We start from the raw sequence: 23,905 nt of genomic DNA on the forward strand, positions 1-23,905 counted from the left end.
TTCTATTCCAGCGAAAGAGGCCCACGCCGGCGAGGTCAACTACTCGACAGTGACCATTACTCAATCTTTCCCGCCTGGACGTCCAATTCCTACCAATACGAATCCGTTTTCCGTCACGGTTTCCTCGGATTCAAGCCAGCGACAGTTAGATGTGGTGGAGCCAGCCATACTAGTCGCACTCAAGGACTCAAATGCCCGGCAAGCTGTTATCGTAGGTGACACCAACAAGAGAACTCCAGTGCACTATGCTGCGCGTAATCGAGACCTCGAGCTACTACAGGAGCTACTTCGTGCTGCTGGGAAAGACGGAGCTCGTGCTGCTGTGAACCAGCGCGACTGGCTTGGGCGTACTCCACTGCACTATGCTGTAAACACTGCCGCCATGAGTGCCGACGCATCTTTTGCGGTTGAACGATTTCTGCTTCAGAGTGGGGCTGATGCGAGCATCCAAGACGACTTTGGATTCGGGGCACTACACTTTGCACTCATAAAGGTGCAGCTGGACTGGCAGGAGAAGTACGACGCTACCCACAAGAAAACTCAGGGTCAGAAGGATCGTGAAGGTCAAATCCGCGACGCCGAAATTTATGAGACGGAAAAGCGAGAGGCATTCTTACGTGAGCATTTGGGAGTAATTCCAGGGAGCGAGACAGACCCCGTGGAAACCGTGTCGAACCTGGCGGCAGAACGCGGCCTCAACCTCGCGATGCAAGACGCGCTAGGGCGCTCACCTCTCCATCTCGCAGCTGCCACTGGTGCTTTTGTGTGCGTTTCAACGCTTCTTGCATCCTGTGGGGACTCCTCGAAGCAGAAAGAAACCATGGCGCTACAAGATCACGATGGATTCACACCACTTGGTCTCGCTGTTTTGCATAAGCGTCAGACGACTATCATGACCTTATTGCGCAGCGGTTCTGCTGTGGACGGCAAGCTTCGGATCACTGTTTCATGGACTCAGACCAAACAGGCCGGTCAGTCAAAGCCGAAACGGGAATTGAAGGTGAAGACGCGGAGCTACTTCTACCATGCGGTGAGCAACAACCTCACCGGTATCTGCCACATGCTGCTCAGCGCAAAGTTTTGCCGCCGCCAAGCCATCGAAGATTCCGTAAGGTGTGGACAGTTCCAACTCGCGAACAATCTCCTCGGGGTACTGGAGTCAGGATCGGACTGTGGACTAGAGCTCTTGAAGCGCTCAAACTCAAATGGGGAGACTTTGCTTCATTCGTTGGCCAAGACGCGCCAAGCAGGGTTCGACGCACTTGCCAAGAAGTTAGCGTGGGCTCTTGTGGATGCCGGCGTCCGTGTCGGTGCACAAGACAGAAAAGGCAACTCAGCCTTCCACTACGCAGCCAAGCGTGGTAATACTCACCTGCTTGATTTCCTACACCACCAGAGCGGTGGTGCAAAGACTGAGAACATGAAGAATCACGCTGGGGAGACCCCGCTACTGTTTGCTCTGAAGCAAAAGAGCAACCGCAACAGCTTCAGTGACGATCAACTGCTCACGGTGCTGTGCTATTTCTTGGAGCATCCGTCGTTTTCTCTGGAAGTCCACGAAGCGGACGACTCTGGAATGAACGTGCTCGGCGCATTCGTGGACCGCTTTACCGAGAGCCTTGCTACATCCAAGCCCGTGCTGTTCTTCACGATGCTCGAAAGTTTGCTCAAGCGGGGCGTGGATCCCAATCTTAGCTTCCACAGTGCTCATGTAGCAGCTCTAGAACGGAGAAAAGGGACCGAGACTGAAGACAAAGACCAACTGCTGCGATCCGGTCGTGACATCTGTGAGATCACATCCCTTGCCGAAGGGGACGGAGACAAAATGCCTGCACTTGTACGTGTCGCCCTCACGCCAGATGCATCTACACGCTTCCACGCGATAGCGCTTTTGCTTCGGTACGGCGCGAAGTTGTCGACTGCTGACGGGAGAGGAAACACGCTGCTCATGCACCTTGCCGCGCGGAACCTGGTTGCGGAGACACGGCTCGCTCTGGGCTTGATTCGTTACATTCCAGAACCGAGAGACGTGTTCACATTCGCGGCTTCGAACCGCGTGTGCTCCCTTCATGTTCCAGAGGCGAGCGTGAAAGAAGCACTCGGACAGCGTAACACCGCTGGATTAACGGCGTGCCACATCGCTGTGCAGCCGCTCGACTACGGATCCTACGAGAACACGCGCTTGTTGGCGTTGCTTGTGCGAGCCGGTGGCGACCTTCGCATCAGAGATGCTTCAGGAAAGTCTGTCATCGACTACGCGCGGGACCAGCGCTCGCAGATCGTGCTTCGGTTCCTTGAACGCACATTCTCCGAATTCGTTTCAATCCAAGCTGCACCCTCAGAGTGCAGTACAATGTTTGTGACTCCGCCAACCTATACAGATGATGCTTGCGCGTACCTGGAGGAGTGTGAGACGTCGGGTAAGATAACGCGCTCGCCTGTCGTGCCCAAAGTAAACGCTAGCTGCGATGTCGGCCAGCTGAGCAAGATTCACCACGACAGCGGAGCAGCCTTGGACGCGCTATTGACCAAGGTGGATGTGAAAAACGGGCGGTTCGGACTCAACGTCTTTTATCGCCTGCAACTCGTGCGTGACGAGCTGCAGGACATCTTCGTGCTCTTTACCAACTGGGGAAGGATTGGCGAGACGGGCAAGTTCCAGAACACGCCGTTCCGAGATGAGGCGGAAGCCGTGAACGAGTTCAAGAAGATTTTCCGCAGCAAGACCGGCAACACGTGGGAGTCACGTGCACCGGACGAGTTCGTCAAAAAGCCCAAGAAGTACAATCTGGTCCAGCGTGTCGACTACGCGACAAAGGTCGACGATGAGGTGACTAGATCGTTTCGCGAGGATATGGACGGTGGGACTAGTAAGGGAGTTGCATTCCCTGAGCCGCGCGATCCGGACTTGGTTTGGTCCCCCAGTGTCATGGCAATGCTGGCTGCCATCACGGATGTGCGCAACCTTCAGCTTGCAGCACAGACTAGTTGCGGCTTCGCTGGTGGTGATTTGCCTTTGGCGAAACAGGATGAGTTGCGAGTGGCTCTTGAAAAGCTTCAAGAGATCCGAGATTTGCTGGAGGAAAAGGAGGAGCTGGTAAAGGAAATCGGCACTGCGAGTGGTGATCTTTCTGACGAGGGAGCAACAAAGCGTGCATTGCTGGCGACGCGCCATGAAGCACTGACCGAGAAGGTGAGCGAGCGTAGTAGCCGTTACTACGAGATCATGCCTTGCCAAGAGGATATGCTAGCGTCTTCGATCAAGGCGTTCGACCAGGTGAGCGATGTGAATGCTGAAATCACGCGACTACGGCTGCTATCAGATATTATGGAGACGTACAAGATGTTGCTTGGTGCTAAACGTGCACAGCAGACGAACAATCCGTTGGAATACTGCTACCACGCACTGCAAGTACGGCTCACGCCACTTCAGCCCGCCGATGCTGAGCGACAGCTCATTCACCGCTACTTCTTTGGTGGCCTACGTTCGCACGACCGCCAGCAGTATCGCATCAGCAACGTGTTCGAGGTGGAACGTCGCGGTGAGACCCAGAGATTTAATGATCTCATGGAGGAACGCCCAGATCTGGAGGCTATGCAGACGCATTTGTTGTGGCATGGCACAAAGCGGACGAACTTGATGGGGATTCTATCGCAGGGACTGCGTGTGGCTCCTCCTGAGGCTCCGCACCATGGCTACGCGTACGGCAAGGGTCTCTACTTCGCGAATGTGGCTGAAAAGAGCCTCAACTACTGTGATGCACCGTATGCGCTACCGATTCTGGACAAGGACGGCAAACCGGACACGACGACGACGAAGACTCGCGAGGTGCACTACATGTTATTATGCGAGGTGTCTCTCGGTAAGCCCGTGGAGTTGACGACTACCGCAGCTTGGGGAAGTGATCCTCTCCCACGCGAGGGAATGGATAGTGTGAAGGCACTGGCGATGCACAATCCTGACCCAGCGGGTGAGCTCGTATCACCGAAGTGTGGAGCAAAGCTACACCTTGGAAAGGTGAAGCAGGTGGGGAGAGAACTTCCGTTCGACCGAGTGTGGGCGAAGACAGACCCCAACCCGGCACCGATGGGGTGGTACGAACGCAACCCGAAGTTCATGCCTGAGACCCAGGACTACCTGTCGAAGCTCTTGGAAGACAAGAGTTTTACAGTCGGATCTACGCACACTGTGAGCTCCACGGGTAACGCTCGTGAACACTTCGTGCAATATCAATACGAGCAGCGCACGATTGTGATCGAGGTGGTCAATCGCGAGATCTTTGATACTGGCGATGACGATGACGAACCGGACGCAGGCAGTGCAGTCCCTCACAAGGCTGGGAGCGGAGCGTGGTGTGAAGCCACGCTCAAGGTGACTATTCGTCCGGACGACGGGACGGCGTACAGCTACCTCGCAAAGCTGTATCGCAACATCCTGACGAACGCACCACTCCCTGAGGGCTTCAGCTTGGTCGAACCGGCGCTGTCGAACTACGCTGAGCTGGTCGTGTACAAGGAAGCCCAGGCGCGTATTCGCTACGTCGTCGAAGTCGAGACTGTGAAGGGTGGAAGTTCGATGTAGGCCTGGGTTCCATACATGTATTCATACCTTGATTTAACTATTGTGCAAGTTGAAGTTTTGGTTTCTTACGTAGCTACTTGTTGTTCCTGCTCTTGGTTACAGCTAGGACTCTGCGTCGCTGCAATCCTGGTGTGGGGCTTGGTTCTCGTGGCCGAGAGGGTTCTCGCCTGCACGGTCAAGCTCTGGGTCTGCTTGGTAGCGTACATGTTGCGAGCCTGTAAGGTCCCGCATGCATGGTCAAATCGCTGCTGTTCATGGCGCACGAGCGCTCGCAGTGTTTCATCTTCCTCCCGGTTGCGCCGTCGAGCGTCTTCCTTCGCTCTGGCGAACACTTGAGCTCTGGCGTGGTCCTCTTCTTGCTTAGCCACGCGCTGACGTTCACGGTACTCCGCGTTCATGCGCTTCTCCTGAGCTCGGACATTCTCCATGGTGATGGACTCCATTTGGTGCGTCTCCTGTCGGTTCTTGGCCTCACGCTCGAAGCCGCACTTGACCTGGTCGAAGTGGTTCTCCTCGAGCATGTTCTTGGCCGCGCCCAGGAATCGTCTTCGTGTAGCGAGCTCCTCGGCTTCCAGGCGAAGTTTGTCCGTCTGCTGCTTGCGCTCTTCTCGTTGGCGCTGGAGCTTTTCAGCGAGCTCGAGATTGTTCTTACGACGAAGCGCTTGCTCCTCCATCTCGCGAGCGGCAGTCAGAGCCTTCTTCTTGCTGCGAACGGCGGCGTTCGCACTTGCGGTGGCTCGCCGACGACGCGCAGCATTGGTCGCCTTTTCCAGCAGATCGGCACTTTTCTCCTGCTTGTCCGTGAGAATGGCTTCACGTCGAGATTCCTCCCAGCGCTTCTGCTCTTCATGACGCACTCGAAGCCGTTCGCGGAGCTCTGCAAGCGACATCTCCTGGAGAAGACCGAGCTGAGCTGTCTCCGTCGGGTCGAACACAGCGACGTACTCGCGGTGGACGCGGTCTAGAGCTCGGATCTGGCGGATCAAGTCTTCGCGAGCTGCCTGCTCCTTCGCATCCTCCTTGGCTTTACGCTCTCTTTCGGCGACCAAGAACTCCTGCAGTGCGTCACGTTGTCGAGCATTTTCCTCGCGGACTTGAGCCTCAGCTTCTCGAGGAGCGGTGTCCCTGACACGCTTGGCCTCTTCGGTCAGCTGTCGGTACTTTTCAACCAGCTCGTTCTCTTCTTGCTCACGCTCAGCAGCTCGGCTTCGTGCGCGCTCTTTCATTTCCATAGCCACCTCCCGATTCTCGAGCTTGGCGTGTCGTGCTGCCTCGATGGCGTCGTATTGCGCTTGGACCATCTCAAGACGGCGGGTTTCCACCTCACGCCGCCAATTCGCTTCGTCCTGCTGCTGCATGTTGGCTTGCCAGCGGTAGAACTCGAGCGGGTCTCGCAGTTCCGACTCATAGGCGCGAATCAACGCCGCTTCCCGGTCTTTCTTGCGCTTATGCAGCGCGTCTTCCCTCAAGATGGCGGCCGCTGTGAGCTTCACTTCGGTGGTGTTGGCTGCGGTAGCAGCGGAAGTGCTGGCATGAGGAACAGGCTTCGCCTTGAAGTCAAACTGCAGCGCTGCCTCACGCTCGCGCTCGACTTCCTCTCGAACTGCCTCCAAGTTGCTGCCTCGAGTTGCTGTGGCGAACTGGAATTCGTCGGTGGGAGCGTATTTACTTGCCACTTCAGCTTTGATGCGCTCCTTCCGAGCTTCCTGCTGAGCTTGCAACTCGGCTAACGAGAGTCGGTTGAGTGATGCTGGTACCGGGTTCGCCTTGACTTCTCGAGGAATGCGGATGGGCTCGAGAGCTTTTCGAGGCTTTGGCTGAGTGATATTGGGCATCACAGGCACTGTGGGCGGCTTGGAAGCTCCATCGGATACCGCAGGGTCCGTACTATGAGCTTCACGAGAAGAAGCCGCTCGTCCGAACGCTTTAGCATGCAACTGACCGAGCAGTTTGTCGATTTCCGGCTCAAAGCTCAGCATCTTGTCGATAATCTGCGTCTCAACGAATTCAGTGTCAAGGACCCGAGTCCATTGCGCGTGCAGCGTCCCTCGAAGCTCTTCTGGATTGAAGATGTACGAGATGAAGGCGTACATACTGGTGGGTTGGAGAGCCAGCGCCAAGCCGGAAAATGCTGGAGCTCCGAGCTCTTCGAGTCGAAACATGGCCAAGTAGCCCATGATTAGGAACTTGGTGTAGTCCGTACGACTCACTTGGCTCGAGTGCGAGTCGAGAAACAGCGTCAGCATTGGACGCAGCAAGTCACGGTAGCGGTACGACCCGTACAAAACCTGTTGCAGGAACCGTTGGTCGGTAGTGGAAGACACTCCTCGAAGCTCCTCCGTCGCATGAGCGTCGACCGTGGTCTTCGCTGGGTCGAACGACTTGATCAGCTCTTCACATACAGCTAGCAGCTCCTTCCGCTTCATCTTTGCGTGCAACTGCAGTGGTTGAGCTACTTGACCTCACTATTACTGGAATTAGTGAAAGAAACTCTTCACTTCGTGCTATAAACTACCATTTGTGGGACGCCTGGAATAATATGCTGCACTTACACTTGCAAAATATTGATTTTACCATGACTACGTCACTCATCATCGCGTGCGCACGAAGCACCTGGGAGCAGCTTTCCACCGTTTGGTTGGTCATCTACTTCCAAGGCCATTACTCTGTGGCCCGACTCAAACAATTGAATGACTACACAGGGACGCTTAAGCGCGGACGGTTGCTAATGATCTTGGTGTTGACTCCACTGCCAAGCTTGGTACTAACTTACTGAAAGAGGCACTGCCCTTATCTCCACCGCAAGCTCCAGTGCACCGACAGTGGGCGTTCTTCATTCGAGCCTGGATAGTCACGAGTCTCATCGATGGATCCGTTCTTTTACAGATAAGCCACGGCGTCCCAAGGCTTAAACTGACAATTGGTCCGCTGGTCTTCGTAGCTCTCCTGGCGTCTGCGGTTTCAATGGTTTTCGTTTTCGGGATATGCTCCGTTTTCAATACGTTTCCCTTGCCATTCGGGGTTCTCACCGCTGCACCACCCAACGTGGGTGTGATTTCGGGGTGCTTCGTATACCTGGCGAGGCCTCGATGGGAAGCCAACCTGTCAATTTGGGGAGACGTCAAAAGACAATTATCCATGCCGATCAGTCTTGTGGTGCTTACGTTCATTTACACAATCTACATTTACGGCTACGTCTCACTCTCTGGCATCGCCCAAGCCTTTTACGTTCTGATCTTGCCGGTAAGCTTTTCGCAAAGCACTTGATTGACGTTGCGTTTACCGACCAGAATGTTGCACAACCTGAAGCTTTCGTGTTCAATATCGATGTAATGATGGCTCTTTATACCTCAGGCCCGCCTCATCGTGGACGGCAGTTGGTGTAATAATGGTCTTAGAAACGAACCACTTTTATCAAACCATGATCAGTATTCGCAAGTTCCTTGGCGATGTGAATGCGCTCCACGCCAAAATCCCACGTGGCCATATTTCCTGGAAACGACTAACGTATCTTATCTACACCGAGCTATTCTGTTTTACATGCCTATCAGGGCGTATCATCATTATATGGCCGGCATATCGAGCTCCCAATTGTGGTCTTCTGTCGCTAACGTTAGTGGTGCTTTGTACAGCCTACTGGAGCTTCTCTCCTTTGGCGTCGTGATATTTGTGCTGAATCGCAGGCTGCGTTTTGCAGCAACTTGGCTTCGTCTTAGGCATCCAAAGACCAGAGGTCCAAACAAAGCTAGTTGGCGTTTTTGTTTATGTGACGCAGCTATCGCTAGTTCACCTTGGTACGCATACCTGTATCTGACGCTGTGGGCTGGATTTAGGCTACGTTACTGACTTTCTCCCACAAGGCGCGGACTTTAGCTTCCAGTTCTCGTGGCTGCAACACAAAACATAGCGGCATAGAAACCGGAGGTAAGCGACTCACGACCGACGTTAGGCCGTGTCCGAGTATTACCTTTCCACGCCTCTATTATACAGTTGAAACATCTGAAGCGCAAGTGTGTAAACCATCTATAGTGGAGTGCACACAAGATACTTGATAACTGAGCCACTTCCCCGCGTCAAGCAACGATTGTCATCGTCCACTGACCCCCGCCGCGCCTTCTAGTGATCAAACAGGCAAACAAATAGCCGCCTACTTGGCGACAGCGCTACACCCTCGAAGCGAGTGCAGATGCTCTCGTTCGCCTGCCATGATGATGAATGTAGCCATTTCGCCTCTCTCCATACGTCGCAGATTTAGAAATCCCATCCTTCGGCATTTTCCCATCATCTATCACACTCCGTAGCCACATTGAACAGCAATGCTGCGACTCGTCCGCCGCGCTCGTGGGGCGACTTCAATCGCTCGGTTCTCGGCGCCCGTGCGTCGGATATCGCTGCTTCAACGCCGACATGTTAGCTGCTCGTCATGGCTTTCATCGGGTGCAGGTCCAACCTCCGGCGACGCAGTAGTCATCGAGAACGATGCCGCCAAAGTGACGCCCATGGTGGCTCAGTATCTCACCCGCAAGAAGGAGTATCCAGGTAGACCATTACGGTAGAACTTCGTTGGTGTACGGTGCTGCAGTGTATTAATGTTTAAGTGGTGGCATCGCTGTGTACGGGGCAGACTGCATGCTGCTCTTCCAAGTGGGGGATTTTTACGAGTTTTTCGGGGACGACGCGCGACGAGCAGCTCATGTACGCCCCCAATCGGAGTCTTGACTTGAATTCTTTATTTTTTCTCAGTGACTTACTGTATTATAATGTTGCGTGTGTTGGTGGTAGTAGCTGTTGAATCTGGCTTTGACCAGGAAGACCAAGACGGCGCAGGGGGGTGCGCTGAGTGAGATGTGCGGGTTCCCCGTTGGGTCGGTGGACTCGTTCGTGGAGAAGTTGGTGAGCTAAACTTGCGTAGGGCCAATTTCATGGTTGTTGTGGCTAAGCGTTGTGTGGTTGGTAATGGTGAGGACAGGTTATGCATCATGGCGTGAAAGTGGCGATCTGCAATCAAGTCGAGGTGGGTAACTAGGCTAATTGCTGATGAGGGTGGGGCGATTTATTTTAATGGTGTCTCTGATACCGTGTAGAGTGCATCGAGCGCGAAAAAGCGCGGATACAACGCTCTTGTCGACCGCCAGGTTGTGCGCATTGTCACGCCAGGGTCTCTCGTTGAAGACACAATGCTCACCCCAAAGGAGAACAACTATTTGGCATCGCTATTTTACGACGGAGATACGTGGGGTCTGGCATGGGCTGATTTGTCCACGGGCGAGTTTGTGTCAACCACGTCTACAAGCGAGAAACTGTCCAGCGCAATATTGAGGTGCTCACCAAAGGAAATTCTGCTGCCGAGTTTGGAAGTTAATGATGAGGCGAAGGATTCTGTGAAGCTTGATTTACCCGATGATGCGGTCGCTTTGCTGGAATCAGCCCTCCCTGACACCTGCATGAAGACATTTCGCCCTGTTGCAAGCTTCATTCCGCGGCCTGCCACGTCAAACGGACGCCAAACCCGTGGAGCTTCAATGAAAACACTTGATGCACCGGAGCAGGCAGCAGTCTCAGCTATCCTAGACTATGTGGATTTTACGCATCGCGGAATGAGCGCGCTGATTCGGGCACCGCTTCATGTCGAATCATCTGATCACATGATCATCGACTCGAGCGCGTGGAGGGGTCTGGAGCTTGCCAGGTCGCTCAACGGATCCAAGGCATCGAGTTTGCTTCAAGCAATTGACTCGGCGGCCACACCTGGTGGCTCGCGGCTGCTTGCGGTAGGTCGCTTTACTACTGCAATACCTTCTTCGGACAGAGTAGCTTACTGGATGTTATCGTATCACAGGCCCACTTGGCGTCGCCGCTGATGAACCTCGAGCTGCTTGAGCGTCGGCTGGACGCTGTGTCTTATTTCTATGACCAGGAGCGACTGCTTCTGCGTACGCGGAAGCAGCTCGCTGAGGTGTTCGATATGGAGCGCAATCTGCAGCGGCTTTCAATTGGTGCCGGCACTCCAAAGGACCTCAAGAACGTAGCGTCTACCATCGACGAGGCCAAACGATTAGTGGAGCTTATACAGTCACACGAACGACTGAGACACAGTCGTCTTCCTGATCTTCCTGGAAAAGATGCCGCAGGCTTACCAGCACTGCTGGAGGACTGCTGCGATGGTTGTGTCGCCACTGAGCAGCAACGCGTTGACATTGCCAAGGCTGCGGAAGAAATCCACGCAGCACTCAAGGACGACTATGCGTCGCTCAACTCAAAGAGCGGATTCGTGCGAGAAGGATACTCTTCCGAGCTGGACAAGTGGCAAGCAATTCTTCGGCACGACCCGAAATCTCCTGAAAAGCAAGAACTTCAAGCCAAATATCGCGAACTGGTCGGATCCACGAGGCTTCGCGTTGTTTATCAGGCTGAAAAGGGCTACTTTCTCGACATCCCACACGATGAAAACGCCAAGCTGCTGAAGACTGACCGTGGACGCCGAGAGCTTGAGAAACTCACGCTCTTCCAGTCTCTGAAAAATTCGGTAAGGTATCGCAGTGAGGAGCTGCGTCAACTGAACCGGGAGCTCACAGAAGCGGCGGTGGAGGTCGACCGCGTTGAGGGCGACATTTTTACGTCTCTCCGGGATCGAGTGCTGCTGGTGCGCGACGAGTTGCAGTCGATGGCTCATGCCATTTCCCAGATCGATGTCGTGTGCTCCCACGCTCAAGTGGCACTCGACCGCAACTTCACCCGCCCCCTGCTGGATGGCAGCTGTGAGCTGCACATTGAAGATGGCCGGCATGCCGTGGTGGAAGCTGCGCACCTGCGTGGTTCAAACTCTAAGGGTATGCGAGCATTTGTGCCCAATAGTCTGCATTTGGCAGCAGCACCCGTCGGCTCTTGCTGGTTGCTGACAGGTCCCAATATGGGCGGAAAGAGCACATTCCTGCGGCAGAGTGCGCATCTCGTGGTTCTAGCGCAAATGGGGAGCTTCGTACCCGCGAAGTTTGCTCGTGTTGGGCTCGTGGACAAGTTGTTTTGTCGTGTGGGATCGGCGGACGACCTGGCAGCGGACAAGAGTACGTTCATGGTGGAGATGCAGGAGACGTCGACAGTCCTAACGCAGGCGACTAGTCGCTCACTCGTGCTGATGGATGAAGTTGGGCGCGGTACTGCTGTCAACGACGGTATTGCGATCGCTGGCGCTGTCCTTGAAGCTCTGTGCGCGAAGCAGACGCGCACGCTGTTTGCCACGCATTTCACTGCACTGAGCGATCTGGTGGGTGACACGTGCAATGGAGAACTTCGACCCTATCGCATGGAGGTGCTAGAGCATCAAGTGGGAGGTCAGACCAAGCAGCTCGTGTTTTCGCATCGAGTAGTCGAAGGTCTAGCAGCGCAATCGTATGGCATCAACACCGCGGCGCTGGCTGGCTGCCCGCCTGCAGTGGTTGCGCGGGCTACTGAACTACTTCATGAGCTCACAGACGACAGTGATCAAGATGCCACTGAGACTGACGATGCCCAAGTTCTACTTCGGCGTGCTCAGGCCGTGCTGAATTCCCTAAGCTCGACTCAGGCGCAACTGGTGGCAGGTGACGATGAAGCTGCCAGTGGCCCGATTGATGCTCATCAAGTGTTAGACGAGCTTCGACAGATCCTGAACGGCAACCGCGCTTAAAAGTTGACAGCTTAAGACCACTGCCTCGTCCCGTCCATCGGCGTTTCCCAGCTTCCTCGTGGCCACTAACGGCCTTACAAGCGATTTTGAAGCGGAGCAGAGCGAAGATGGTGCTGCCCCTCGACACGCCGTTGATCATGCAATCTGCATCCATCAATGGCTGCAACGACCTGTACCCGACCAAGTCCCCCGTGTTTCTCCGTGACGATGACTTCAAGGCCAAGGTGGTGGTGTTACAGAGTGTCGCGGAGGGTGTAGTCGTCATTCGTTCAGCTAGCGACGGAGATGAGCTGATCGTTGGTGCCAACGGCGGCTGCTACTTCGAGTCTTGCGTGCTTGGTATCGGAGAGGAGTTCAAGGTTGAGGCTATCGCGAATGGGTCGGTGGTGTTCGTATCGTGCCGAACAGGTCACGTGCTCGACACCGACGACACGGGCTTTCCCCGTTGCGTAGATACCATTCGCCGCGGATGGTTCCTACTGCAGCACGAATTCGCCCACAAGGTCAGCGAGAACCCGGTCGTGGAAGCTGCGCCAGCCATGGGACCGGACTGTGGACACTGCAGAGATTACGAGGCCATGGAGCGTCGGGAGTACATTATGAAGCTGGTTTCGCTGGGCAAGTCGCTGGAGGAAGTCGATGCGATTCTGCTGCGGATGTACGCGTGGCCAACCGCTGAAAAGGTCATCGTTGCGGGGGGAGGGGGCGCTGTGGCGACGGAAAAGCAAGTCCCTCCTCCTAAAACAAATCCTGCTGCGTGGCAATGGATGAAATCGGAGTGAATGAAGAAGCACAGGCGGTGGCGGCTCGGAGTTGGCGGGTGAAGCGGAAAAGGTAGCTAAATTTCTTGTGAAAAATACTTTAGTCTCAGTGTTCATTTGCTTCGCTGTTTGAGTATCAGGACCCGAGGCGTCTGACGAATGCAACTTTGTAGCTGTTTCAACGACTCATTTTTTACTTAGTAAAATTACTGCAGACTGAAAGATACAAACCCCAGAATTTCTTAGACGAAGATGGCGAAGAAAGGTAAGGAGAAGGCCCCCGCCAAGAAGATTCCGACGTCAAGCCGCAGCTTCGACACCTTTCCCATCGGTGGCAAATAAAGTTGAGACCAAGCAAGAAACGCCCTGAGACCCCGTTGCGAGTCAACCCTCCCCGAAGTGTTCTCAACGCAATTGCAGCCACGGGCGTGGAGCTCGAGAAGATTCGGGGCGAAGGGCAGATCACCATTCGCCTTGGCGGCGTGACAGCACCTGCTTGGCAAATTCACCTCGACTGGGCCTGTACGCGAGCCAAGGCACCGCCGCTGGTCGACTTCTTCTTCGGCCCAGTGGCGACGCACTACAGGACGGTGCTGGCCACGCCGGACGAGCTCGTCGGCGATATTCAAGTGGAGATCGAGAGCCTCCTGAGCTACATCCAACTGCTTCGCACTTCCGACTCGTGAACGGGGCTCCACCTGTGCTGCCTGCCCCAGGACTCGGACGACGATGCGCTGTTTCCGCAGGCAGCACACTCTGGTCGACGCCATCGCGAACCCAGGGCCGCTGTACCGCACAATCCACGGTCTTTGCGACGGCAGCTACATCTGCCACATCATTTATTGCCGTTGATACAGCCCATGTTTTCTAAACGAGTTAGGGTAGTCAATATACTGAAAACAAGTAAGAAATTCCAAACATGGTCAAACATGGCGCACCCAGCGTTGAGCAGGGAATACCAGGAGCAGCCACGGCACTGGGGTGAAATTTGCAGGCTCTTCGTGTCTCTCAAATGCCACTGGTGTCCATTTTGCTCAGACACTCCCGATTGATTTGAGTCAATTTCACCCCCTCCAACCGAAAACATGGGCGCTATCTTTTCCGATCATTTATTACTGCCAGTAATTTACTGGAAGTCGGTGCTCGTCTTCCTCCCGATATTCCGATCCACGTCGTACTGGGATCGGAAAATAAAAATTGATATTGTAAAATTGTAATATTGTTGGGCATCAATATTGTATTGTAGCGATGTCATCAATATCCACTATTTATTGTCAATATTGTTCAGGAAGAAAAACTGGCCCTACCTTCTCTTACGATATTAAAGAGCACCATAAGCTAGTTTTCCTCTCCTTTTTCCGCCTATTGAATACTTCTGATAGCCTTAATAGCACTTCGCTGGTCATCAGACTCCAATCTATCGTCAGTACTTAATCGAGTCTCAGTTTTTTTTTCATGTTTCGCGTCGAGGGGTCGATGGCGCTGAACAACCGAATTAAGTATACGTAGACTTGCTCTCTTACCGAGCTATGGTTTTCTCCATGAGAGTAGCCTTGAGGTCCGCAGGGCTGCACTTCTGTTTTCTTTACAGCCACGTAATGACACCAACGTGTATACGTAATAAATTTGAGCAGATACTGCGACTACGTGCGAAAAGGCTTCGTATGCGTAGGAGGGGAGACACTTAGACCTCAGAGCTGCAGCGTTACTGCGGTACCTACGCCGGTGATAATAACATGGCTTGTGCCCTTGGCAACAGACGTCATGAAAGAGGGAGAGGTACCCCAACCGAGTCTCCAACATTGCTCGCCGATGCTTCTGTCTGGTCACTTTCGCTTTAGACGTTAGGAAGACCGTCAATCATGTTCGGACACGTACAGTTAGGGGTAAAGACTCGCTAACCATTGGGGATAAGTGCCATGACGATTCATGCTAACATTACTCAACGTACTCATTTACTCTAGTACAGTACAATATATCGCCATACTAAAGGCAAGTATGGCAATATATCCCTTCTAACCCCAACTCTTATTCTGTATCCTACAGAATAAGCATTAAACTTGATTAAAGTATACTTCAAAACCTGTCAAAGATTTGCTGTTGGAAGCCCTTTCGCATCCTGAGGTCAAGACCGGTACGTATTGGTGGACAAAACAGCTACGAAGTGGGACATAACATCCTCAATGTATCCAACATGTGCCAGAATAGCGATCTTCTATTGGCTATGGCGAGCGTAGAGCACGCACAATACCTGTTAGCGATAAATACCCTCCAATGTTGCTAAATTTGTCACCTTTGGCGCAGACCACCAATCTTGGTAGGAAGAGCACGTGACAGCTCTCACGGCGAGAGAGCGCGGAGGAAGAAATCGCCCAGTTCCTAACTAACGGATTAGTGAGGAGGTACGGGGCGATTTCTCCTTGACGTCCATCATGCAACCCAGTTACAAGATACGTAAAGCTCACGACTAACCTTGTTACCTCACTCTTGAGCCTCTTCCTCCTGTTCTCGCTTACGCTTACGGAATCTAATCTTCTTTCTCAGGCTCGCTGGAATGCTCTTGCCATCACCCCACGTGTCGTGCCAGATCTGAGCGCAGGTCAGTGTGTTCCCGCTCTCCCCCCGTCGTACTTGACGACAAAGCGGTACGCGGCTTCCGAATGCATCGCTGCACTGCGGACAGAAGTAGCTGGTCTCTAACGACTTCGTCTTTGAGTCAGCAAATGCAGAGCACACTTTGCACAGGTACTGTTGGTGTTTGTACTGCTTCGCAGTGGAGTAGAAGCTGTCCGTGTTCGCTAACGTGTGGTCTTGACGTGGGATTGGTACAGACACTAGGTCCTCTGCGTTGGGGTGGGTCTCGAAGTTGATCGTCCGCAGCGCCAAAAGCTGCGTGTGCAAGCGGCGCAAGTACTCAGCATGGGTAGGTGGCTTTTCTCCTCTTTTCTTGAGCACCCAGCAATGCACGATGTATCCATTGACGACAGCCATGTCGACGAGGCACAGAAATAACTGCTTGTAGTACTTGCGCAGGGATACGCACCGCTGGATACTGTAACGCTGAAGTCGTAGCTGGTCGTGGACATCGACACCTCCCATGCCAAGGCCGTAGTCCACGACCAGCTGCGGACAAGGCACCGTGCAGCGCGTTCCATCTTTCTCCGTCCTCAGCACGCTAGTCACGTGGGTGCTGCAGCATGTTCACCGGCTTAGAGTCCATCCAGCTCAGTGCAACCAGTTCAGGATAATCGTGAGCTCGTGCAATACGGTAGGTACCTCTTGGCATCCGCTGCGGGCGTTTGCTTTGCGTGAAATGGATCGGGCACCAGCCCAAGCGATCGATTCTCGTGGTGCCAACGTGATACAAGCCCATGCGGAGCAGCTTCAAGCTCAGCGACACTGTGGAGTAGAAACTATCCGTCACAATCAAGCGCTTCATTGGCTGGTTGATCAGCGCTTTCGTGATGTTCCTCACGACAGCCTTTGGTCCCAGCCCCAATGTTTCTGTGGGCGCCTTCTTCTTTTTCTTCTTTGTCTAGTCTGCACCGCAGTAAATCTCAACTCTGTATGCATACAGAATACCATAGATACAGATTAGTTTATTCTGTAGGATCCGGATTACATGTAGTGGAATACAGAACAGGAAAACTCACCTAGAACAGTATGCGGTTTCAGGACAGCACGTCATGTAGAACTTCGTGCCGTACTTGCTAGGCTTGTCCGGCATGAAAATGCGCATGGGGTTGAACTTGCTGCGATTCGGCATCATTCCTTCGTCGAACGAGATGACCTTCCCCAGCCGATATCCACGACGAAACGTTTTCTGGACTGCTTGCAGCACCGGTCGAATTTTCCATGCCTTGTCAGCGTGGGCCCCGGCGTCCTCATTGTTGTTGAAGTGCAGGAACTTCATAATGTCTTCGAAGCGGCGGCGTTTCATGAAGCGTGAGAAGGTTCCGCGCGGAATAGCCCCATCCTCATCAGTACACCAGTGGTGAGCTAGGCCATCCCGAATTGGCGCCACAGCCCTAGCAAAGAGCAGCGCTACGACGTGCACGATCTCATGCGCTTGAATGGGCTTGAACTTGTTCAAGTCTGCTTCAATATCCTCCACGTTAGGCACACTCACGCGCGGATCCTTGGCCTGTCGGGCTTGCAACTTCTCTCGGCGAGAGATTGTCATTGCCGGGATATTCTGCAGTCGGTAGAGCTCTGTCTCTTCAGCTATACGAACCCAGAGTTCCTTGGGCGGAAAGTAGAAGAACATGCCCAACTGGGAATCCGCGTAGGCGATAGCAGAGCGGGTGGGGCCATATTTCCCGTCGTAATAGTTCGTTGCGGCGTCGACTTGGAGATTTCTTGACTCATCATAAAGATGGATAATACAGAATTAGCACAACAGTACATCCACACATTCTGTACCATCCGGCTTACCACTGTGCTCCTCATCGTAGGTTACCCAACCACTTTCCGCAATGGTCCGAAGATCGTCATCAGTCAAATCAAACGTCCTAGTGTCGAGATCACCTTCATTCATTTCCACGTCGTCTACGTCTTCTACACCTTCTGGAGCTATGGCGTTGTCGGTCATAACATCCTCATCATCCGCACTCGCAGTCGCTCAAATCAGCCGTCGCTACAACGTTCACGTCATCTTCAGCAGTGTCGTTCCTTGCGCTGCCCTTCCATGAAGTTGTCGCTGTCAAACACGTCCAGATCGATGAAGTCTTTGTACTGGTTGGGGGGATTGTCGGTCTCACTCCTGGCTTTTTCATCGTCGAACGGCCTCGATCTGGCTTCAGTAGGATCTGGAATAGCGTCGTGGGTCGCACCACCTTGCTCTGTAGCATCCGGAATAGCGTCGTGGGTCGCACCACCTTGCTCGGTAGCATCCGGAGTAACGCCTTGTGCTGACGCCGTGTGATCGGTCACATCCAGAGTAGTAGCTTCCGCCCTACCAGCTTAGTCTGTAGAGTCCTCAGTAGCACCATCAACTTGCTCAGTATCCGCAGGAGAAGCTGAACGACGCACTGCATCCGATTGGTTGGCATTAGCGGCCAAACGATACCGCATGTCGGCTTGATCAGTAGCATCCGGAATAGCACCACCCACTCCATCACCCTGTTCTGTAGCATCCGTATTGGGGCCATCCACAGTCGATGGAGTCGCCATTGGTGTACATGCCGGGGCCAGCGAGACATGCGCAGTTGGAACAGCAGTGGTGGCTCGTGGAGTCGCAGCAGCAATCGAGGCTGCATCCATGTCCGTGCTCGTACTTCCAGCGGCTGGTTTAGGCGTCGGGGCAGCTGGCGATGGTGCTGGCTGACTTATAGCGGCGTACGACGCTTACTTCCCAGCCGGGACCCGGGTCGACTTTCGAGTGCTGGGCACAGCGGTAGCGGAGAGATCAAGCTGACCAGATCGTCGTGCAAACGCCATGAGAGCCTCCTCACCTGGAGAAATACATCTATCGTTAGCATACACGTAATTATATACAAAACTTATGGTTACCCACCCTCAAAGAAGTCGATTCCACGTTTTGCTCCGTCGAGACGACCCTTGATCCCTGGTTTCACATAGCGGTGATCCTTCGCCACACCGGTACGCTTGCGTGCCTTCCAGCCTTCCTTGCATATCTCACGCCACAGCTGCTTGAACGTCTTTTCTCCGGGGCCGTTCATCGTTTCCGAAATGAGGGGGACAGTGGATGGCGGACACGCGGCAGATATTGGCTTTTGTACGAATTTTCAAACCTTTAAGGGATTTATATTGGTTTTTCTATTCTCGCCGCATAATTCCCGTCTATCTACCCATCACCAATCTGAATGGAAGATGTGTAAAGTGTTGGCCATACAAAAAGAAATATGCGACTTTTGAACTTGAAGCCAAGTTTGCAAGATATTTTGTCCTGTAATAATGCTTATTCTGTAGGATACAGAATACGGGGTTAGAGGGGATATTGGGGCAAATATTGATATTTTGACGTGATGTGTGCATTCCGCGTGGGGGTATGTGAGCGGTGGGACCCACAGCAACAAAGCACAGAGTTTGAGTCTATACAGGAGTGAGTGCTGGTATGAGGAGGTGCCTGGGATTCTCGAAATGCTCATCCATTGGACTTGGTCCAAAGCCGAGCTGATAACACCGCTTTCTCGGGCCCACGCAATTGCTGCGTTTTCGATTCGTTGTTTCCCCTTCAACATCCTTTTCTCTCCAGCTTGACGCTTGTATTTCGCTCGAGTTTGCGGCCACCTTGCCGTTCCGGCCCATGTGACTGTCAAGCGAGTCACCAGTTGGTGGGGAACTGTCCACACCGTGGCGCCGGGCACCCCGAGAAAAGTGGCTATGGCTTGATCTAACAGTGGTGGAGTGGTATGCTCCAGAACACTAGGCTCCATAGAGCCCCATGTGTGAGTTACAACATGCGCCGGTCCGTCACTAAGCAGGAATTCATGGTGTGGGTCTGGTAATTTGTGGCTGACAATAATGTCATTACTCCTGAGCTTCGTCAGAGCCACCCCAGAAAAAATTGCCAGTATCACTAACGAGAGATCACGGACTTGATGCGCAAGTTGGGACGCCATCGGATATGCAAAATTGCTGCATTTCCACTTGACAACGCCCGGTTTCACCAATTCCCAGTTAAAAACATCAATTACTCTGGATGAAGCCGGTGCCAGTAGAGAAAAGCGTTTGCACATTTTTTTAAGCTGCCCCGTAGTCGTAAAGAGTGGCAGATCGCGTAGTTTCCGCTGCTTTACGCCGTCTCCGACAAAGCGACCGAATCGTTCTTCTAGGAAGCGTGCGTAAGTCTGAACTCCGACGAGTATTGAACGGAGATCACACACTAACTCGCCATTTATCCATCGTGTTGTGACACCGTGTCGCTTTCGAAACTTAGCCAGCAATGCGGTCTGTCCACTGATACTATTTTCCGGGAAGGCTGGTGCTAGCGAGCGCGCCACCCAGACGCTACCATTTGTCCACATCGAATTTCGGAGATTTTTGGGGGTCTTCCCGCGCCACACTAGAGTGATCATCGTCCATGTTATACCGTCCCGCGAGCGCAAAATATCCCCAACCACTCTGATTATTACCGAGCTCTCGAGAGCCCAGTCGCCTACGGTTTGCGCGCTGAGGGCATGTAGCTCTACACTTAGGTTAGGCATTGCCAGTCCACCTTTTTTGGAAAGTTCGAGTACTTCTGCAGTCACCCAGCCTTTTACCGATGAGTGTGGAATCGCAAAAGAGCTGCACCATATAAAGTGCTTAAGCCTCATTTCCGCTTCCCTCACGATGGCAGCCGTGGGCCACGCGTGTTGCGCTATGTAGAGTAGTTTTGGTATGATAATAGCGTTGGCAATATCCACTCGCTGCGCAGTTGAGTTCGTTTTTTCCACGGCAAGTGCTAGTCGAACAGTTAGCGCCGCAAAAGCTTTACTCCATGCCGTGGCTGTAGTATCTTCACTTCCAGCCCAATGACCCAAGTATCGGCATTCTTGTTCAGCAATTATGGGCATGCCAACATTCATTTCGCGAGCAGGGTTAGCCTGAAAACTTCCGAGGGGGTCGCGACTGATTTATAGACGTTGACTTGGAGCCCCGACCGCTCTGAGAAGCGTCCCAACGCTGCGATAATTTCGGCTTGCATGTTCCGGTGCTTGATATATATTGCAGTGTCGTCAGCATATCCAGCAACGTGAAGTCGATAACCTCCGGTTTGCCCATGTAGCATGATGCCACACGCATCTGCCATTGCCTCGAGTTCGTCATAGAGGAGGTCGACAGCTAGAATAAAGAGTAAGGGAGCGGGTGGGCAGCCTTGTCTTATGCCTCTAGTAATTGGTATTGGCGCCGAAGGGTATCCATTAGCGAGAAACGTGGCTGTTGTATTGGCGTGCGTCACTTCGACCATGCAGCAAAATTTGGGCGGGAACCCTTTGGCCCGTAGCACTGCCAGCAAGTAGTGACGATCGAGTGTATCATACGCTTCAGCGAAATCGAGTTGGAGTGCTTGAGCGTCTAGAAGTTCTGGGTTGGTTTTGCAAACGCGCTTTGCCGCCTCGAACAAGTTGATAGCGGTGTGTATTCTTCGGCCGGGAACAAACCCAAATTGTGTTTCGTGGACCAGCTTCGAAATGTGAGAGCGCAGTCTTCGTGTGAAGATGCGGGTCAGGATCTTGTAGTCGGAGTTTAGCAAGGCTATCGGTCTATAGTTCAGCGGCAAGCTCGCATCTCCCTTTTTCTTAATACTGAAGATGTAGCCTTGCTGGAAGCTCGACGGAAAGGCTCCTTCCTCTATCCATCGATTGTATAAAATCGTCAAAAGTGGCACCAGAATATCACAATGATCCTTGTACCAGTCGTTGCCAAGTTTGTCTGGGCCTGCGGACTTCCCGCGCTTGCACTTGCGAATGGCTGCCTCCACTTCTGCTTCTGTTATTTTGTCATCCATATCTCTCAGATCGTATTTGGCCCACCCTTTCTTCAGCCGCTCCACATATTCATCGATAGATTTGACGTCCACGCTACCGCTGTTCATTACAGGAAACCACGCATCTGCTAAAATATTAGCTTTGTCCGCAGGATCCCGTTTCGGTTGCAGTCCGCTCTGCTTGAGATCATGAATAATGTTGTCACTAAACTTCGTGCATATTCTGCGAAAGAAAAACTTGGCGTTGAATTTTCCGGTCCAAGTGTGCTGACGCGTGAGGTTCCGCCTCCGCAGTCTTCTGCGTTGTTGTTGTATAGCTTGAAGTTGCTCAAGCAGCTGCTCCCTTAGGTCCGAAGCTCCGTTTTCCCTGCTTTCACACTTCTTGAGTTTCGTTAGCACTCTTCGTATGCGCTGCCGAAAACCTCGAGTCATCTTGCGTCGACACTGACGCTTAAGCTTCCCGAGCCCATCTGCTAGCCCCTTCTTGAAACGATCCCAGCTCTCAGCCAAACACGGGGCGTCCACTTCGCCCACTATTTCGTGTACGTGCTTGTGAACATCACCGATTCGAGAAGAAATTAGATTTTTAGCGGCGGCAGTCATGTATTCAGGCATGGGGTAAATTTTTGGCAGGCGTTTGATGCGCAGCGGGTTTTTGGGACTTTGCAGCTGGAGAGCAACACCGTAATGGTCCGAGCGAATTGGACACCCGATCTTGCTCACTTGCTTAATCCACGGCTGCATTCTTGCTGCAAGGTACCACCTGTCTATCCGACTTGAGCCTACCCTCTCATGTGCAAGCTTGTAGAAGTAGGTATGATGGTCAGCTGCAAAATCGTTCCTTGCTTTAGGGTCCATATCGCCCGGCTTCAGGTGGTCCACAGCGTCAACTAAATGTAGCGATTCCAGCCATTGTTGCAACGCAGCTCGTCCTGCGTCTCCGGTTCTAGCGCTCGTTCTCCTATCGAAAAATGAATCGGTGACGCAGTTGAAGTCTCCCCCTACTACGAGCTTGACGTTGTCGGGGACTGGAATGTCGACAAGCCGCTGGAAAAATTGCTTGCGCGCCTTGGGATCGGATGGGGCATACAAATTCATTACGAGTAGCTCTTCCCCCTGCAGACTGCACCTAATGAACTGCCTATAGGCAGTCCACAGATGTTGGTTCCAAGGTTGCGCGTTGCGGATTGCCCCGTGCGGGTTGATTAAAATTGCAACGCCTCCATGACGAGCCCGCTTATTCCTCTGTCCGGCATGAGCGGGTGTCCAGAAGGAGACGACCGACCGTGAACTCTGCTTGTATCCCCACACCGTTTTATACTGCTGCTCTGCAAAAGCCGATTCCACCTCATCCAGGTGCGTTTCTTGTATAATCACTAAATCATTGAGTCCTTTACGCTGCTGCTCTCGAAATCCTTGAAATAATTGCGGGAGCTGATTGGTATAAGATGCAAGGCCACTCACATTTTGGGTAACCATGCTGCAAGTAAAATCATCCGGGGAAAGGTCGCTCTTCTGCGTTCTCGCTCCTTGTTATGTGTTGGTGGTGCTGATCCTTAGCTTTGGCCGAACCTGTCGAAAGCATCTCCGAAGCTGCTTGCTGCTCTGAGTTTCCGACACGTGCGGAAAGAAATCTCGTATCGAGGTCTGGATCTGGACCTGACGAGATTTTCCTCCTGTGGCAACTTTCAGCACTGTAGAGAGGTCTCGGGCTGCTTTGTGCCCGCCTCTGCTACATTATTGGTACCATGAATACCAAAGGTGCTCGTTGTTGTATCAGTGGAGCCGGCCGGAGAAGAGTCGGCCATTTCTCCTGCTCGCTGCCGTGCTCTGGTTACCGCATTGGATGCCGTGCGTGCGAGCGTTGCTTGAGCTACGTTGCCTCCAACCTTGAGCATAAAACCTTGTTCTGTTAGCGTTGCTTGATGGGCCTTCGTCATGGAGCTGTACCCTCTCGAATCTAGGAGCCCGGTCGGAAGAGAAGAGAAAGTCACTGCTTTGTAGTGGTTCTTAATGACTGGTGGTGAGTTCTCGCTGCCTTTGTGAACCGAGCGTGTAAGTACAATCATGACAGGACGAACTCCTTTTCCTCGCAGAGTTTCCAGCAGTTGTAGCCCCTTGTCGGCATGAATGTTCGCGAAAACTGGGATGTCTTCTGCTTTTCCGTGGCGGTCTACTTTTCGATACGCATACATTCCGAGGTATGTGCCATCATCCTGGTGCACATCTAGTACATATACCGGCTCTCGTAGAAACAGAGTTACCCCATGCAGAATCGTCACATTCACCCAGCAGCTCTGCGGAACGGGGATATCTACGCTGCGCCTTCGCTCTGAGTCCCAGTACATGAGTAAAGGGTCCGCGTTCGAGTGTGGCGTCGTCGGAGTGGTGCTCGATGAATAACCGGTTCCTTGTTCAGTTGCAAGATCAATTACCTTTGCCTCCACAAGTGGATTTATATT

At 53.0% G+C, this 23,905-nt stretch overlaps 9 protein-coding genes across 9 annotated transcripts; 4 read left to right on the forward strand and 5 right to left on the reverse strand.

The window, feature by feature from the left end:
• Positions 1-1,651: 1,651 nt before the first annotated feature.
• PHYSODRAFT_317736 (hypothetical protein) lies at positions 1,652-2,126 on the forward strand (the record flags this gene model as incomplete). The annotated part of the gene is made up of 2 exons (XM_009534990.1): positions 1,652-2,031; positions 2,108-2,126. The coding sequence occupies 2 exons, from the start codon at positions 1,652-1,654 to the stop codon at positions 2,124-2,126; spliced, it is 399 nt and encodes a 132-aa protein (XP_009533285.1).
• Positions 2,127-3,925: 1,799 nt separating this feature from the next.
• On the forward strand, positions 3,926-4,582 carry PHYSODRAFT_518507 (hypothetical protein; the record flags this gene model as incomplete). Its single annotated transcript, XM_009534991.1, has 1 exon — positions 3,926-4,582. The coding sequence occupies one exon, from the start codon at positions 3,926-3,928 to the stop codon at positions 4,580-4,582; it is 657 nt and encodes a 218-aa protein (XP_009533286.1).
• A 65-nt stretch (positions 4,583-4,647) lies between these two features.
• On the reverse strand, positions 4,648-7,008 carry PHYSODRAFT_518857 (hypothetical protein; the record flags this gene model as incomplete). Its single annotated transcript, XM_009534992.1, has 2 exons — positions 4,648-6,443; positions 6,525-7,008. The coding sequence occupies 2 exons, from the start codon at positions 7,006-7,008 to the stop codon at positions 4,648-4,650; spliced, it is 2,280 nt and encodes a 759-aa protein (XP_009533287.1).
• Positions 7,009-8,898: 1,890 nt separating this feature from the next.
• On the forward strand, positions 8,899-12,248 carry PHYSODRAFT_519078 (hypothetical protein; the record flags this gene model as incomplete). Its single annotated transcript, XM_009534993.1, has 6 exons — positions 8,899-9,121; positions 9,207-9,277; positions 9,368-9,475; positions 9,552-9,596; positions 9,667-10,353; positions 10,422-12,248. 6 exons carry the CDS (start codon positions 8,899-8,901, stop codon positions 12,246-12,248), a joined length of 2,961 nt encoding a protein of 986 aa, XP_009533288.1.
• Positions 12,249-12,412: 164 nt separating this feature from the next.
• On the forward strand, positions 12,413-12,913 carry PHYSODRAFT_448399 (hypothetical protein; the record flags this gene model as incomplete). Its single annotated transcript, XM_009534994.1, has 1 exon — positions 12,413-12,913. A coding segment is annotated over one exon (501 nt), but the record flags the coding sequence as incomplete, so codon positions are not given.
• Positions 12,914-13,251: 338 nt separating this feature from the next.
• PHYSODRAFT_304393 (hypothetical protein) lies at positions 13,252-13,779 on the reverse strand (the record flags this gene model as incomplete). Its single annotated transcript, XM_009534995.1, has 1 exon — positions 13,252-13,779. The coding sequence occupies one exon, from the start codon at positions 13,777-13,779 to the stop codon at positions 13,252-13,254; it is 528 nt and encodes a 175-aa protein (XP_009533290.1).
• Positions 13,780-16,895: 3,116 nt separating this feature from the next.
• PHYSODRAFT_412416 (hypothetical protein) lies at positions 16,896-17,057 on the reverse strand (the record flags this gene model as incomplete). Its single annotated transcript, XM_009534996.1, has 1 exon — positions 16,896-17,057. A coding segment is annotated over one exon (162 nt), but the record flags the coding sequence as incomplete, so codon positions are not given.
• Positions 17,058-17,060: 3 nt separating this feature from the next.
• PHYSODRAFT_391440 (hypothetical protein) lies at positions 17,061-17,624 on the reverse strand (the record flags this gene model as incomplete). The annotated part of the gene is made up of 2 exons (XM_009534997.1): positions 17,061-17,356; positions 17,432-17,624. Coding segments are annotated over 2 exons (489 nt in total), but the record flags the coding sequence as incomplete, so codon positions are not given.
• Positions 17,625-18,516: 892 nt separating this feature from the next.
• PHYSODRAFT_521161 (hypothetical protein) lies at positions 18,517-18,690 on the reverse strand (the record flags this gene model as incomplete). The annotated part of the gene is made up of 1 exon (XM_009534998.1): positions 18,517-18,690. One exon carries the CDS (start codon positions 18,688-18,690, stop codon positions 18,517-18,519), a length of 174 nt encoding a protein of 57 aa, XP_009533293.1.
• Positions 18,691-23,905: the final 5,215 nt, after the last annotated feature.

This window comes from Phytophthora sojae (assembly GCF_000149755.1).
Source record: "Phytophthora sojae unplaced genomic scaffold PHYSOscaffold_8, whole genome shotgun sequence".
In the NCBI taxonomy this organism is placed as follows: domain Eukaryota; phylum Oomycota; class Peronosporomycetes; order Peronosporales; family Peronosporaceae; genus Phytophthora; species Phytophthora sojae.